Raw genomic sequence first — 17,633 nt, forward strand, 5'->3', positions numbered from 1 at the left:
AGGGTTTTATATGAGAATAATCATACAGCTTTTATTGTGTCTGCTAAGGAGATATTAAAACACTCTCAAAACTTTACAAAGAGCCAGTCATTGAAAGCATTAATAGTACCCATTTTGTTTGGATAACTCAATTGGCTGCGAAGTAAATAACCCATTAGGGATTGGTCACACATGGGGGAGTGACCATTGTGTGACTGGGCCCTTATCCTTTTAAAAATATGGTTACTTGTCTTAAAAGTCTTGAAAACAAGGTATTATATATTCTTTGGGGTTAAATGAAGATTTTGACTCTCTCCAAGAATAAAATATAGTCTAACATTTGCACGCGTTTGTCTACAGATGTGGTGGAAAGCTCATCGTTGTGGTCTGACAGTGAACATCAGTGAAGGACGACAGCTGCTACACAGGGACACTCCGATCACCAGCAACCTGAAGCACTTCCAGCCAACACAGGACCAGTTTAAAAAGGACTTCTGTATGTGTGTGCAGGTAACTGGGCCTGCACTGGCAGAAGGAACACCTCCACTGTGGATCCGAAATGTCTTAATGGTCACTAGTCTGCCCCCTGAATGCTGCGTGGAGACTTTGCTGTCACTGTACACCCACCTGTATGTTTAGTTACAGAAGTAGTGATTTAGTGATGTTTGTTGATGTTTATTGAAGTTAACAACCACTTTTCCAAAGGGACTGTTTAGTTTTTAGTTACTCTAAATTAACTTATGGGTCTATCCTACTTTAAATGAAACAGTGCCTAGTTGATGCTTTTCTAAACAAGTGCTTGTCAAGATAAGTTTGACTTGTTTTCCAAAAGGATGAAGCCGAGAGAGGCCTGTTGTGAAAATGTGACCTACATGTTTTTTTCTTTTTGATTCTTGAGGTGGCTTATTTATAGACCCTTGAATGTGTTTCAGTAGAGGGCAGGTGTTTACAAAGACTGTGTGAAAGCTAGTGAGCGTGTGAGATATTGGCTGTGAATATGAACATGTGTGTCCTCATCTTGATGTGATTTGTGTGTGTGTGTATGTGGGAGAGAGAGAGGGGCGAGTTTGTCTGTGACTCAGTCTAACCTGCGTTGGTTTCCGCTCCATGTATGGTGATACACACTGCGCTCCCTCTCTCCTCCTCCTGCTGCTTTGCTTCTCTGTCTTACACTCCGTGGTCATCTCCGCAATGAATTTACCAAAAGCAAACATTTGAAGTTTTATTTTATTAGTGGAGCATACAGATAAATTCAATTGGATTCTTATATAAGATGAGATATAATTTATTTGATTGAACTGTTTATGCTAGATTTTGGTTCTTGCACATTTGTTACTGTGCTGTAGCAAACGGTAGCCGACATATATGTACACTGTAGATTTTGTAGATACATTAGGAGTGGATGTACAGTTTGTATTATGCCCTGAAGCACAGGATCTCACCACTTTGCTTGCTTATAAGGTTTGACCAAATAGTTAATGGCTAGGTTCCAAACTGTTAAAATGTGTCTTAAAACAGCACTCACATGTACATCGAAAGAGTTACTGGTTGTTGTAAATTGATTCTTTTCTAAAGCAATTTCAATTAAGTGAAGGGGACAACATCCCCAGTCCTCGTTCTGTGTGAAAATATAGTCTACTCTAAGTTTAGTAGAAGCTAATATAAAACTATTTGGTGTAGAAGCTTGGTGACGTAGTGACTATACTCACAGGGCTAGTTAAATGAGGTTGGTGCAGTCAGTCACAATAGCTCCTGGACATCTTCTAATGGGACAAGAAGTTCACACAGTTTATTCCAAAGACATATTTGTACCATCGACTCTTTTCTCATAACCATTGTGAACAATGTCTCCTTTGTGGAGCAGTTCATACTCCGGCAGAGAAGGTAAAACTTTTCTTTTTATACTAAAAAGGCTGTAACTTTGGAAGATACCTACACATTAAGTCTTTCAGTGATGCACATTGAGTATTGTTTTAAGGACAAAGCTATGCTTTAAATCCTTGCTGAGCTCTCTTTCAGTGACTTTGAGATATTTCAGTTGAAGGTTTTAGTTGTGTTAAAAGTGTGGAGTGATTTTTTTTTTTTTATGTTTACATTTTATTTAGAGATAGAGTTGTTCTCTCCCGGCCTTGGTTTGTTGACTCAGTCTGAACAGTGAGGACTGTTCCTGTCCTGACTCGATGCCATCGCCATTCATTTGCCATGTTGACACCCTCACACACACACTTGAAGACACGCACACACACTTCCCCTCCCTTTCAGCTGCCTTCATATCTCTGGGATCTGTAGTCTTCTGGCAGTGAGGTGGGAATGTACGACTGTGAGCGCGAGAAGCTCACTTTGTATTGGTTGCCTTGTTTTGGACACTTTGATGTGAATGTATCTGTGTTGTGTTCGCGGCTAGAATAAAAGGCTTGCTCTTAATTTAACTGTTGTCTCTCTGTTGGATTCATTTATCTTTGAGCGCCTTTGAGTCTGAGAAGTTTGGCTGCGTACTTTTTTGTTTCATGTCGTGATGTTAGGTCTGTTTGGTCCGTCGTCAGCTTTATGCTGAGAAGTTTTTCTTTTTACTGCTGCCGTACAATTAAGTCTAAATGAGTGCCATGGTCCAATGAAGAGAGCCTCAAAGTGTTTAAGTGGAATATCTTGGTTTAATCACATAAGTATTTCCGCAATTATCAAAGTCCTCTCCCTTTGCCTCTTGGTCATGAACACATTGTTGAGAAGGTGCTGAACGCTTTAAAGGACTCAATTGAAGAGTTAGACTTTCCAACTGTCTGTTTTATTTCATGATGGAAGTCCTCCTCAAGTGCAAGAAAAATTGTGTGGAACATAACTCTGACTTTGAAGAAACAAGTGTCTCTTTTTACTTCCCAAAAAGACAGCGGTAGGAGAGGCGAGGATTTAGAGAGCGAAGGCCCCCCCACATCCAGCTCAGGAAACTCCGGGCCCTCTGCTCTTCCTCTGCAGTGACGGCACTTAATCACACTCGCAGCGCCGTAATGCTCCTCCTCCTCCTCCTCCGATCTGCTCTCCTCTGTCAGAGTGATGTAGGGTCACGAGAATGGGGAAACACCTTCCAAGGAGAAAACACACATGCACACATGCACTTTCACAACACACACACACAAACACACACAGCGCTCCTCGCTGAGTGCTGAATGGTGAGAGAACGGCACATGCTGCAAGAGACGAACTTGGATAGCAACATTTCTCCAAACTGAAGGTAAGACACGTAAAAATTATTTCTATATTGAGAGTTATGAGATCAGTGGTTTCGAGACGACACAGATTCTGTTGTTTATTTTCACATTATAAGCAAGAATGTCTCCTTATCATGCTTGCTGCTCGGTTTTAGATTCAGTTTGAATGTGTGGCTCTTTGGCCTTTTCTCCAAAATTCCTTTTCCTTTTTCTTTTTAATTGTAGGTTACCAAGTATAGTAGCAGACTGTCACACTGATTTAAAAAGATGATCAATCGCCTGCTCTGACATTCCTGCATTCCTGCAACATTCAATATACAGTCTCTCAACCCTGACACTACCGAAAACACAGTAATTTAAATGCAAAATTTAGAAAGTTACTTAGCTTGAAACTATATTTTAAGATTTATGCATCTGTGTTTCTGCAAGCGCCGCTGCCTCATTTGATAAGCTTTTCAATCTTTTTTTGGTTTTGTCGCCTCAGAGCAAAATGTCAGCAAATGTGTCTTTTTCTGTTCTTCACTGAAGTCCAAAACAGTCCTATCATTATTTTTGAGGATAATTCTTTCCCAGAGCATGAAACCAGAGTTGTAACATGTGATCTCCTTCTGACGTTAGCGTTGGCTAAATTAAAAAGAGGAAAATACTTTGGGGGGTAATTACATCTAAAGGAGCTTTATTTTCTCCCAGCACTGTAAATTCTTCAGTAGATACTACATCCTCATGCGCAGACGGTCATGTCTATCCCTGGAGGTTTGTCAGTACAGATAAAGGGGATGGTACAAAACTTCTGTTTCTCCGGCTGTGGCCAACAGTCACGTTCACAGAGAGGCCTCTGTATGTTTGCTGGAATACAGGAGAAACAATACAGCCGCTAAAAACCCAACAGTGTGTGTGAATACAATAGAAATACCAAAATCAACCTTTTGTTCTTTTCTTCTGATGTTATTTAAACTCAATATGGAGAAAAGTATTGTAGCGGTAACCTTTTCCTGTGTCACAAACTGAGCTTACACATGATGGAAGTGACAAAATACAGAAAAAAAATATATGAAAAATTACTATTATTAAACCAAATAAGGACAAAGTTCATGTTTGATATGTTGTATGTATATTCTTTGCTAAAAAGTAAAGTCGATTATTAGCGTGTATGTTCACTAGAGGATTCACGTTTCCACGCCACACTTGTGTCCGCTGCATACTGGATCACGATTGGCTCCAAAGTAGTTGTGATGTCACAAATAATGCCGGTACATATGTTTGTGTGTTAAACTGAGATTTAAGGCTCCTTGTGTCAAACTCTGCTCATACGTGATTCTGCACAGTGAAGCTCAAACATCGTCATCTGAACTCAATTATAAAGCAGATGTGCACTTGTTTGAGTGGAGGGGGACTCTTTGAGGGTTAAGTACCTCCAGGGCCCCAAACTTTGAAGGTTAAACTAGCGGCTAATTGCGTTGAGAGGAACATTTGCTGCTGTTTTTTTGTCTCTGTAGTTCATCTTAGTTTGGTTAGATTTATCTTATACACCTGCCTTAAATGTAAACCTAAGAATAGGTCATGTACGTCTTCTTCCAGCCTCATGCTTCTTTTCAAACAGCTCTCAGTGTGATTATTTTCCACACCTGCCCCACTGTTTAACTTAAGATTAGATCACTGCCCGTCAGCCACAGTCCTGCTCTTTCTAAGCCCCCCGCACTCAATATCTTAGCAAAATATCAAAATATGCCAGTGTGGGTTTAGACAGTGATAACTAATAATGTCTGTCAGTGCTGTAGCCAGGGGCAGAGAGCGAGACTGTCCTCACAAACCAAAGCCAACAGTCCATTAGCGCAGAATGCTAACAGTCGGCCAGACTCTGGGAAATCTCAGAACATTGTCAAGGTCCGTGTGGAGACGACCAGGGCCGGCTGACCCAGAGCACCTTAATCCCAGTCGTTGTGTTTGTGTGTGTGTGTTAGTGTGTGTTGTGTGTGTAAGGTAATCACACAGTTCAAAGAAAACATTAGAAGCCAAATGAAGATAAGCTATAAACATGTTTTCGATTAATGTCAAGATGTATGTTTGGAGTTTTGGCAGAGTCTAATCGTTTGTGAGACCGCTGGCAGGGTGGCCTGGTGTGTGTCAGTCGCTCCCTGGTTATTATGACAAAGTCTCTAGAATGTGAACACTTTTTAATGCCCTGCTAAAACAGAGCGGGAAACGGGGATATATGCCAACTTAAAGCTGCTCGAATTTACATTTACACTTTACATACATGTGTTCGCCTGTTTCTGTATTTCGTCATGGTTAAAAGTCTTCAAATTTTTTAAAGGATAAAGAAATGGACCCACAATTCTTCACTCCTCCTGAGCACTGAAGACAGCGGAGAACCAGAGAGAACGGATACAGAGGAGAGATTTCTTCATCACCTGATTTGTGGAGCTTTAACATGGGATGAGCTCCTGACAACGGTGTCTTAAGGTTCTATCTTTATCATCCTCTCACTTATAAAACGTTCTTTATCCATCATACAAGAGGTCATTAAAGATATTATAAAATAAACCACATTGGAAGTGAATAATAGTTCCTTTCAGTGTTACAATAATCCTCCATTAGTCTGTGATCACATTGTATGCACACACTGTGCTTTATTTCCAGTTATTTGTTAGACTGTCTGATGCTTGTCTTCCCTGAACTGGGTTAACTTTGGTGGTTTTTGATAAGGTTTGTTGTTGCAGTGATTCCTGACACACTCCAAGTTAAACAGGCTTCAGCTTCAGTAGCGTCACACACTACGTCAGGCTGACACTGAGGAAACAAAAGGCAGTATGTGGAGGGACAGATCTGTTTACCTGATAACTCAGTGGCACTGACTTTCTGTGTAAATGTATTGCATGTATATAGAACTCTTCATCCAAAGTGCTCTACAATTCACCTCCTCACACACTCAACCCACGTTGGCAGCGAGCTACAGTTTAAGGTGCTGGCCCAGCCATCAGGAGCAATCTGTGGTTCAGTGCCCAAGCACACTTTGACTTAGCTAGGGATCAAACAGCTGATTTTGAGATTAGTGGACAACCCGCTGTACCTGCTGAGCCACAGCCACCCCGTGTGGTTTAGTGTAGTGTAGTGCTGATCTAAACTCATCCTCACCTCAACTGTATCTTAATGGTTCTGTCTACACACACTGAAGTTTACTCACTTTCGGAGGAGCCGATACATAACGCTCTTTGTGGCTGTTGACCACTAAGGCTAAACTAAGAAACTGTTGTACAGCCAAGTACGACACCATGAATGCCCCTTTGTCCCCCATTTCTTAAAGCCCCAGGTAGACAAAACCCACAGTTCTACTTCCATGAAAAAATGCATTCAAAAGACAATTCTGTACTGTAACTTTGGAAAGTCCCAGTTGAGTTGAAAGCTCAGGCTACTGTAGCCTCATGTCGTCTATTTCTTTTACTGAAGTCTCATTAGGAAGGGCAAAAAGCCACCGATAAGTCTTTCAGTGTACATTTAACTATCCTTTTAAGGTTGAAGCACTCAATCTAATTCATGGTATATACAGCTGGTTAGTATAAACACTTTCTGAGCTGTATCTTTACTGTACTCTCACTGCAGCGATCAGATTACTGTAGTGAGGTGAAAGAATGACATTACTAAATATAAAATAATAAGCGTACTTAATGCCAGCTCTTAACTTCTCACTTTTCCTGTCAGGGACCGTCTCTTTGGTTTGACGCACTGATGTATAAATATAAGTTGTTAATGTCTGTCAGCCTTCCAAGAACACTTGTGTTGCTTGTTTACACGTTTCCGTGCTCACACATGCAGTGCCTCTGGAAAGGAACTTCCTGTTTATGGCCAGCTGTGCCCTGTGTATCCTGACCGAGAGCCCAACCAGATCCTGGCCTCTGAGCTCTGAACCCTAACCCTGGAGGGGCAGGGGGGTCGACAGGGAGAAAATGCGGTGCACCACCCTCTTGGCCCTGCTGACCGGAGTCATGCTGTACCTGGTGATGGGAGCGCTTGTTTTCCGCACCCTGGAGGCCCCCGATGAGAATTCGGCGTACAAAGACCTGCTTGCTACCAAGCACACGTTCCTCGATAATAAGTCCTGTGTCACCGAGCTGGAGTTCCACAAGCTTGTGAAGGTACCATTGGACACGTCAAGCAATCCGCCATTACACAAACATTGACTGTGAGGATGTGGCTACAACTTTACAACAGTTTTAACACAGTTTTTGCTCTTTCTGATTTAAACTTGACGGGGGTACAACACACGTCCATTTTAAGGGCTGTTACATTAGCTTCCACAAAACAAACATTGTTTTGGGATTTTGGTGTTTTTTGGTGTATGTAGAGGTTTAAAGTGCTGTAACTCCAGTAAATCTGTAGAATATACAGCAGGTTTAAAGCACAACCTGGAACGCAACATTTTGGATCAAATATATCTCTGACACCTGACGTTAATGATCTTTGGAGCAGAGGTTTTCAATCCGTGATGCCCCCTGGGGAGGCGGGGAAGTGTTTAAGGGGAGGTGTTGAGGGAGAGACGTGAGGCAAAAATACTGTGTGAGGTGAGTTGTGCAATTCAAGTAAAAAACTATACTTCACAGACTCAGTCAAATCCTAACACACAGACACCCACACATACAAAACTTAAGAGCATGATTATCTAACAAATAGAACTAAGGCAAAGAAATAATAGTGACAAATCCATATTTAGTGCTGCATAAAAGTTCTTTAGACAGTACTGAGGCTCGCCTTCCCATACTCCTCAAACACTGACACTCTCCGTTATATACAGATATTTGCAGTGTAAACTCCAGCTGTGGGGTCAGGGTTTGGGGGGATTGCAGTTCTCTGTGTGCCAAATATTGTTGGCTACGTTAGATACACTGCAATTAAAACAGCTTTATGTACCAGTGAGTTAATAAAGTTTATTGACATTGCACTAAGTATAGCAGAGGGGTGTTTCATGAAGCAAGATTACCTGTTAAACCAGGATTATTTCAGTGAGTCAGGTTTATTTTCAGGAAATTCTGTTTCATAAAGGGGATTTAAATAAGTCTGACATAAGTTACCTTGGAAACCTATCCCTCCAGACTAATCTGGTCCTGGCCAGGCTAGTCTTCAGGCCTCAGCTTCACCTTGAGCTGAACCAGTGTTACAATCAATCTGCCAGACTGAAACACACAGTTCCTCCCCGAAGGTCTTTTGCAAGGTTCACGGCCACCATGGTTTCTCCGTTGTGGTTTGAAAAGGAGGTGAAGCATAGAAGTGGCAATCTGCGACTACAACACTAGATAAATACCAGACACTGGTCCTTTTTATGAAATCATATACCAAAAAAAAAAGAATGAAGACTTTTAGTTTTGATACTTCGAGTAGTCATAGAGAAACTATGTCTCTAGATATTCTCTAGCAAACTGTTTTTTTTTCTTGTTGTAAAATAAATAAACTGGCTTGCATCCTATTGTTTAGGGATTTGTGTTGAAGGCTTAATTCACAGTTAAATAAATTACATCCCTTCTCTTCAGGGAGTGGCGTCTGCGGTGGAGGCAGGCCTGGATGTGCGCAGCCTTCCTGCCAACTTCACCAGCCGCTGGGACCTTGCTTCCGCCTTCTTCTTCTGTGGTACCATCATTACCACCATAGGTAGGTGGGGACTCCCCTTCAGGCTGCACTGTGAAGATCAAATAAAATGCTCTCTTAAGTGAAGACATCTGTTGGAAAGATTATATACCTATATACTCAACCTCAACTCTAATCTGTGAAAACATTTTACTTGTTTGACTGTTAACTGCAGGAGACTGTTGATCCATAGCAACACTAATTGATTTCACTGAAGTGCAAACGTGAAAACCAGAAAACCTTTTTAAAATATATTCTGGTCTCACATGAATGTCCAATACATCAGATCTATAACGTCTTTGTTTTGTTTGGAGGACAATTTCAATCAGTAATATGTATATACGACTAGTGTAGGTACTATTATATCATTTGATTATTTATTATTATTTTTAGTTCAACTATTATTATCGTAATTTGAACTTAGACTTTTTACTGTTTTACATTCCTCTTTAATTTTCTCTTTTCGTCTTTTAATTTTAAATACTTTATAATCAGTTGGTCGCAGGTATGACGTTGTCAGAATGGGTCTTGTTGGTCATATTTGTTAAATGAGAAGGTTGCTGATACAGAATATGTTCATTATAACGACTTATATTGTATAATCCCAAAGAGACCTTAAATTATATATATGAACTTTAAGATGGATGCTCCCCCCCCCCTTCTTTATAACTTCCTCACGTAATATTAAAATTCTATTATCCGCGCGCCGAACGTCTGAAAGGATCCTCCTCCCGCCTGCTCTCGCGCCCGTAGCTTCTGGCTCACCGCGCCGTTGCCTGCCGCCCGGCGCATTGTCTCCTCCGACCGTGGTAAGGCCAGTTTGTTCTGTGTGTGATCATGCCTGATGGGGATATCCCCATGTTTTGGCATTACTGCTTGTCTGGGAGTTGTTTGGTGACACTATGTGTGCAGTGCCTGCGGTAGACTGTGCCTAAATTGAGTACCTCTTTTCCTGGTTGAGTAATAGGTCTGTCTGGCCAGTTGACCAATCTTCAGTTGGATTTATCGAGTGCCAGACCAGTCTTTTCTTTACTTTGTTGTCTTAGGCAGCAGAATATTGTGGGTTCTGTGTGATTTTGGTTAAGAACTTAGCTCAAAAATTTCTGCCTGGATGTGAGTCACATTCATGAATAGTCTCTGTAGTTTATTAAAGTAACTGTCCATTGTCAGTTTTGTCAGTTGCCTTTTTAAAGCAGTGGTCATCCATACCTGGGGATTGGGACCCCAACTAGGGGTCGCTAAATCTTCACAGGGGGGCACGAAGCAGTCTTGATTTCAAGGTGTGTCAGAAAAGAATATATACACCGTAGATGTATATCTCGTTTCTGTGAAGAAAACTAAATGAAATTGTTGTTTAAAGTTTAGATTATTATTTAAGATGTAAAGTTTAAAGACCTGAATACAAACTATATTCAATCTGGTTGTTAATGTAGGATGATGCTGTTTAGCAAAGAGCTAATAGAACAATGAGAAACACTGAATTTATCAGAAAAGAAGCCTATTAGGTCTGTATGGTTGTTAAAAATTAAAAAATACACCGACAGAGAATTGTAGAAACGGTTCCTAAAAATATCAGCAAAACTCATCTCTGGTCAATATTAACAGGAAATAATCTAGTAGCCATGTAGTCAGATAATAGAATAGAAAAACCCATAATAGAAAAAAGGTTTGGAACCACTGGTTTACAGGAAGGAATAATGCAGCGATGCTAAATGAAGTAGCTAGAAGTACACGCTGCCTCCACATAAGTCACAAAAAGGAAACTGTCTCTGCCAGTGATCATTTATCTCAAACCTGTATTACACTGAAGGTCTGTTGATAATGCAGGACTGTTAGCAGCACTGTCTGCATACATCAGCTCCTGAGAGGTGACACATACTGTGTAGCTGCGGCTCTGAGCACATACTCAGAAAATTTGCTCAAGGGTACCATGGCAGGGGGGAGCTGAGGAAGAGGACATACTTACTTATACCGTCAGGAATCTTCAAACCTGGAAATAAAGATCGGCTAAACAACACTTAAACAGAGATACCCTACAAGGAGAGCTATCACCACATTGTTTTATTAAATCCAGTTTAATGTGTAACTATTGTTCAAGTCTTAAGTATTTATTATTATTCATTCTGCCGCTGTATTTGTGGTTTGCCTCTCTCTCTCAGAAACGTAAGGTCAGGCCGACCACTGTGCGCGTGATCTCAGCGGTTCTCTCCATCCTGATTGGTTGTCTTATTTTCCTCGCCGTGCCGACAGTCGTGTTTCAGAAAGTGGAGGACTGGTCGTTTCTGGAGTCGCTTTACTTTGTAGTCATCACTCTCACTACTGTTGGCTTTGGAGACTATGTACCAGGTACTGACACACACACACACACACACACACACACACAACCTCATGTCGTTATTTTAAACAGACAAGAAGCTCAGTGACAATATTGTCCCATTGATCCAGCTTATTGTCAGTATAAATTCATTCCAACATTTATTTTATTTTATTTTATCGTATTATGAAAATAATCATTCAGCTGTATGTGTGTGATACCGGTCTGGTATCTCTACTGTATGTTAAAGCCTCTTCTGTAACTTCTCCCTTGCTGAGGTTTCTCCTCCCTACCTGCTGCAGGACTGTTCTGTATCAAGACCTCTGTCCTCAGTGAGGGGCTACACAAAGGGGAATACTGTATTTCTGTGTGTCCCATTGAATCCCTCTTAAGACCACTTCCTCTGTGTCCAGGTGGCGGTCGTGAGGGCATGTTCTTCAAGCCTCTGGTGTTGTTGTGGATCGTGTTTGGTCTCGCCTACTTTGCCTCCATCCTCACCATGATAGGCAACTGGCTGAGGGTGCTGTCTAAGAGGACCCGCGCTGAGGTGAGAGATTTGACAGACAGCCAGGGATTTACCCCAAGAGAGGATCTCATTTAGAGGCTCATATTTTCTCCTCTGCTGCTTATGTTTCTCTCTTCCTCAGATGGAGGAGTTGAGGGCCCATGCTACAGACTGGACCCAGAACATCCAGAACATGTCCATGGACTTCCGCATCCCGAACCCTCTGGAGTTCAACGACCCCTTCCTCCTGCAGCGCCGGCGCTGGAAACGCAGCGAGCGTCGTCGCATCCGCCGGGGAGCCCAGGTCACTCTGGGACACTGGGCTCGAGGAGCATCCGAGAACGGACACCTACCGAACCGCTGGGGAGGCCTCTCCAACTCCATGAGCCAACTGGAGGCCCATTCGTCTCTTGAGAGGGCGGTGGTGGCCAAGTCCAGACCACGGGTCACTGCTGCTGGAGGTGGAACGGGTCCAAGACTGGTGCCCGGATTGAGGGTTGACCCCACTGTGGGCCTGCAGGTGGAGGGCAGGCCGTTTCCTCACCTGCTGGCCCGCTCATTCTCCCTCCCTGTGGCCCGCTCCACCTTAGAGCTGGACTCAGCAGGTGCAGCCTTGCAGGGAAGATCTATGTCTGGATCTGAGTCTCCTTTTGATTCCAGATCAGACGTCTCCTCGGTCTCCTCGTCCTTCTTGGCGCTCCACAGGTTCCAGCCCTGCTGTACGGTCAGCAGCATGGAGGAGGGAGGAGCGAGAGCCACAGAAATGAACACAGCACAAGAGAAAAACAGGCTGATTCTAGCAGAGAAATATGAATCTGCAGCAAACAATAGCCACAAACACACACCTGCCCCTGTTTTTCTCCCTCACTCCTCTTCTCTTCCCCCTTTTATTCCTTCTTCTCGCCAATCAATTGTCCTTCCCTCACCTCCCCTCAACATGGCGTCTTCGGCCAGCTGCCAGCTGCTGGATTTCTTCGGAGAGAACCTGGCATACATCGACGAGTCCTCGGACACTCTAAGTGACCGCGCCCAGCCAGCAGCAAGCGAGGGGAGGAAGAGACGACCACGAAAACCCAAGAGGAGGAGCATGAGGAAGCAGCTGTCCCACAGGTGGAGCCCCACACAGGTGAGGAGGTCCAACAGTGACATGCGGCCACCTTCGAATCCTCCCACACCACCTCCAGACTCTTCCCTTTCAGACCTGCCCCCATCAGAGAACCAGACAGGTTCAGCTCAGCCACAAAGTCAAGATGTGACAGAACATAATAGTTAACAACAGACATGACGTTCCTACCACTCTGAACATGTTCATGCTTAGCCTCACAAAGTCAGCACACACATTTTACTTTGTTACTTTGTGATCTGTTGATCTGATGTTTAGCTGGTATAATATTTACCTTGTTTGCACTAGAAAAGAAGACGAGTCATCAAAGTTGTTACGGGTCTGTACCAATACCCACACTTGCAGTCACACGCACCAGCAGGTTGTAGGTACCACGTCAGAAAAACACAAACACACAGTACACTTGGTGCACACTTTACCTATTCAAAGCTGAGAGTATAAAATACATATATTAAAAATATATGAGACAGAAATCATCATACATCATCATACAGAATACATGCACAACTCTATTTAATTTAACATTATAACTCCTCTCAGCTCCTTAATGTGCGTTTTTGATGTGATTGTACGGCTGAGCTCGGTTGTGCCTTTCTGTGAGCGACTGGATGTCCTTATTAATCAAGGCCGAGTCAGTTCTGATAAACTTCCACAGGCTTGTGATCTTAACAGACACTTGAGCACTGTGGCAATTATGGGAAAATGCATCACACAACCAGACATTTGGGTACTACACAAGTGTGGGTATTGGTTATTTCCTGGCAGTCCATCCAGTAGTCCATCAAAAACAGATTTTGAAATAACGAGAGTGATAAAAGGCCCTCAATCACTCTTCCTTTTAAAGTCGACCACACCAAACAGCTGGTCATAACTTTTAGTGGTTTAAAGAGGTTGAGCCACATCATTATCCATCATTACACATAATTATCTACTTTGTTAATCTGTCCTTCAGCCGCTGAGCTCAATCAATTCTCAGCACATGTATTTAACTCTGAATCTCAGATTTAAGTGGCTTTGTGAGGCTAACTTTTGGTGACTGACTGATTCAGTGCAGGGCTTCCCACAGTGTTTTATAGCTGAGGTGGGCCACTACGCTAGAAACAAGAAATATATTTAATACTTTTGTGGCATTAAAAGGGAAAAAGAACACGTAAGTAAGAGGGGTTAAAAAGTGTGACTTGTTTTAGGACGTCATCTAGTAACAAAATTGAGCATAAGACACGATGCGTCGGGATCTGGGTGGCATACCACGACAGCTAAAAACAAATAAAAACTCTCTGGGGAAAACCCAGCAGCTGGTGGAGAACCGGAACCACAACAACAGTACAATAGTATCAAAGCACGACAGGGCCATCATTCACCCTCAGAGCAGTGTCAGTCTGTGTAATGCCGTCGTCCTGACAATGGAAAACTGACACTGTCCAGTTGTGTGAGGGATGAAGCAGGTGGCTACTGCTCTTCAATGTCTTTAAGGGTTAAAAAGGGCAAAGGTCAGACCGAGTTGCTGTCCACTGCTTTGTGTTAAAACTTGTGTGCTCCTTACACCCCGATAAGCATCTTTGTATGCCTGCCTTGAATGTAAGCGGTCAGAGGGCTATTAAAGCAACGCTGAGGTTATTATTAAGTTTGTGGTGTTTACCAACTATACTATCAAGTGTCCTTAAGTCACTGTTGGCAAGATTCTGCTTGTGACCACTTTTTGTTAGTGTTTTTATTTTTTTAAAAACTCTGCCCCTTTTGCCAAATAAATAACTGCAAGTTATCTTAGCTTGTGTACACACCTTTCAAGTACTGTACTGTTTGTCCTCGGTTGAACCCTGTTAGATTCCTCATAATGTATTAAAGTGATGATTATCAGACCTTTCTTAATACACACAATGTTATTTTACATTAACCTGAACAAGGCTGAACCTCTGCAGACGCCTTTGTGATTTATTTTATACATGTTTTTGATCGTCAATGGAGCAATGTTTGTGGGGCCCTGCCAGGAAACACTAATGTGCCCACAAAGGCGGTGGGAGACAAAGAAGGCAAGTTTGTAAACATGTAAACATTGCAGGTTTTTAACTTTTAAGAAAAAAAAAAAAAGTTTGTTTGAACTTCACACAATGTGTTTTGGGGAGTAAGAGTGAATGTAAACAGAAACATTGTTTACAAGAAAACACCACAGACTCCACACACATTCAAATAGTAGAAAGCCTAGGTACTGATATAAAACCAGGCTTGTGTCCCAGTTTCACTACTTATTGAGCTGTTTTTAAGTGTGTTCACAGTGGAAAGGTGCCAAAATGAACTGTTAGTATTCTTACTATAAAACAGTTGATGTTTGAGTGTGCTGTTAATGTACACCTGCCCTAGAAAGTAAATTATGATCGACAGCTCCAAAGAAAGAAACACAGAATCTCTACAAGATATTTTGGTTTCTCTTTGTTATGTTTAAAATCAGTTTGATGTATCATTTCCTTAAAGTATAAAGTATGGTAAAATGTCTCCTATAACAACTGCAACAATCATTATACAGAAATATATTAATATATATTACATAGAGTATAAAACTGGGACACAACGTGTTGTTTCCAAGCGTCCGTCCACTGGAGAGCATGAGATGCGTCATGACCTGGATCCTGAACCCTGAGAGTCCTGAATGAACTCAGCTCTTGGTGGATGTGGGATAAACAGTAAGTTCCTGCTTACTCAGAATCAGGAACTATGACAAGAGGCTATGGTGGCATTATGCCCTCCACCACAGCCAAAATAAGTAACTGACTGAATCCATGCTCAAATTCAGGCTCCCACATATTTTGTCATTTGTTGACAGAGGGTTGGAAGGAGGAAGATATTCACATGGCACTTTACTGCCGTGCTGACCACGACCCATCAGCCATATCGTCATCTGAGTCTGACTCCTGAACTTTGGGAAGGATGTTTTTCTACCTTATTTTTTATATACAATAAAAAAAGAAGGTGGAGAAGATGTTTGAATTGTGCCTCTCTGATGACTCAAGTCTTTCAGTTTCAGACTAAATATGTGGCCTTAAACTCTTAAACTCGTGTTTCAGACCTCATGATACGGGGCGCTGTTTGTAATGTGTAAAAGGCTCAAATTAACGGTCTATTGTGGAACATTTATAAGATTCAGAGTGAGATTTGCAAACTTTTAATATCTATTAACTGTTTTAAAGCATTACTAAATGCCTGTCTAATAACTGATTCTATAAAGGCAAGTGAAAGATATTTTTTTGTTTTCAAAGGTAAAGAAAATATTATACTTACAGAAAAATTATATTTATCTTAAAAAAATAAGTCACCTGTTTTAACAAATGAAAAAAAAAAAAACATTAAAATTTGTGAGGGGAAAAAAACATTTCTTTGCCTTTCAAGGCTTCCGTAGTTACTGAATACTAATTTAAATAAATTCACACATTTGCTTTCTTTATCTCAGTCTTCAATCTAAACTCTAAATCTGTTAGTTTTTATAATGCGTCATACCATCGGACCACAAGACACAGCTATCTGTTAAACATTAAAAATAACATGCATACTAAACCAAATAAAAATGAATCAATCATAATACTGTAATGTCTACATAATTTAAACTAAATTGCACCAAATAGCAGAATAAAGAAAACAAATGCAGAAAGTTGTCTGATAAAGGTCTAAAGTAATTTAACTTTAATGTATAATTTGTGAACAGTCAACTCAGTCTTTGTGCTTCACTGTTAAAAATCTATTGATGTTTTTATTTTACCAACATTTGTGTGGTTTCTAGTAAAAAGTACAAACAAAATGAAACTTTAGATACTCACATTGAACACATTGTTCACACTGACGTCCAGTTCAAACATCAAGAATAAAAGATCTAAACTGCTTCTCTTCTTATAGGAATATACGACGTAACATTCACGATATATTTTAGATTTAACATTTAAAATAAACATTTATTAGTGTTTCACAAGAAAACAATCATACAATCAACATTGCTTCTTTATTTTTAAGCTAACTGTGTCATTGTGAGCGAGTCATAATAAAGAGGGGCTGTTACATTATAGATGTGTTTGATATCACTTCAGGAAGTTCAACTCAATACAGATTGAACTGTTAAGTCAATGTAACTCTGTACCAGGAAGAGAAGAGACAGAAATGTCGCCCTCATCTGTTTGAACGGAGAACAGCGGGCCTCTGTGGGTTTGGCCTCTCAGCTGTTTTGTCCCAATAGGGCCTCAAGTACAGCTCTGGCCTCCAAGTTTGACTGCTCAAAGAATATGGCTTCAATAATGCTGAGGCCACAGATCGGGATCTTCTGTTTACGCCTGTGTCTCATTACCGCTCTGCTGCTTGTATAACCTTTTTATTTTGTGTTTATGGAGTCCTGTTGCCCTGAGAGCTGTATTTTAACTTAACTGCCAGAAATAAATAGGAACAATTTCAATCTAGTTGTGACGAATAAAGTGTCCAAACCTGTAATGGGAGTTATATTTGACGCAGACCATAAGGTGCAATTGCTTTCTGTCATCCTCAAAAACATTTTACAACTGTTATCAAAGGCTCTCTTTCTCTTTTGGTCAGTATGTGGAGTGTATGTGTGTGTGTGTGAGGAACCAGAGCCATGAATTATATTTTGCTATAAGGAGGCTACACAAGCCAGATGTATGTATATATGTATGTATGGGTGTGCTATAGATGCCTTTAGGGTCTGTGTGTACACTCCCTCTCAAGGTCAAATGCACAGACATGGTTTGTGAAGTGTGTGTGTGTGTGTGTGAGTGAGCGGGGGTCGATATCCACAGCAGACTTCCCCTCTCCAAGGACAGTGGGACCCAGTGTGAGACAGAGCAAGGCGCTCTACCGTGGGATAAGTACAGGTTGGATATAGCAAGGGGTAGTTAAGTGGAA

General features: G+C 41.5%; 2 protein-coding genes across 2 annotated transcripts in view; both read left to right on the plus strand.

Moving 5' to 3' along the window:
* Positions 1–7,086, plus strand: part of LOC118333973 (trichohyalin-like) — a 12,979-nt gene extending 5,893 nt beyond the window's left edge. The window contains exon 7 of the mRNA XM_035669795.1: positions 6,996–7,086. Within this exon, the coding sequence (XP_035525688.1) occupies positions 6,996–7,086 (91 nt within the window). The remainder of the gene's footprint in view (positions 1–6,995) is intronic.
* Positions 3,012–15,955, plus strand: kcnk4a (potassium channel, subfamily K, member 4a). Its single transcript, XM_035669796.1, has 7 exons — positions 3,012–3,205; positions 5,497–5,645; positions 6,996–7,315; positions 8,705–8,822; positions 10,839–11,144; positions 11,526–11,659; positions 11,760–15,955. Exons 3-7 carry the CDS (start codon positions 7,127–7,129, stop codon positions 12,888–12,890), a joined length of 1,878 nt encoding a protein of 625 aa, XP_035525689.1. The 5' UTR covers positions 3,012–3,205; positions 5,497–5,645; positions 6,996–7,126; the 3' UTR covers positions 12,891–15,955.
* Positions 15,956–17,633: the final 1,678 nt, after the last annotated feature.

The sequence above is a fragment of the Morone saxatilis genome, unplaced genomic scaffold, assembly GCF_004916995.1.
Source record: "Morone saxatilis isolate NCDOM2014 unplaced genomic scaffold, NCSU_SB_2.0 Contig22, whole genome shotgun sequence".
NCBI lineage: Eukaryota > Metazoa > Chordata > Actinopteri > Moronidae > Morone > Morone saxatilis.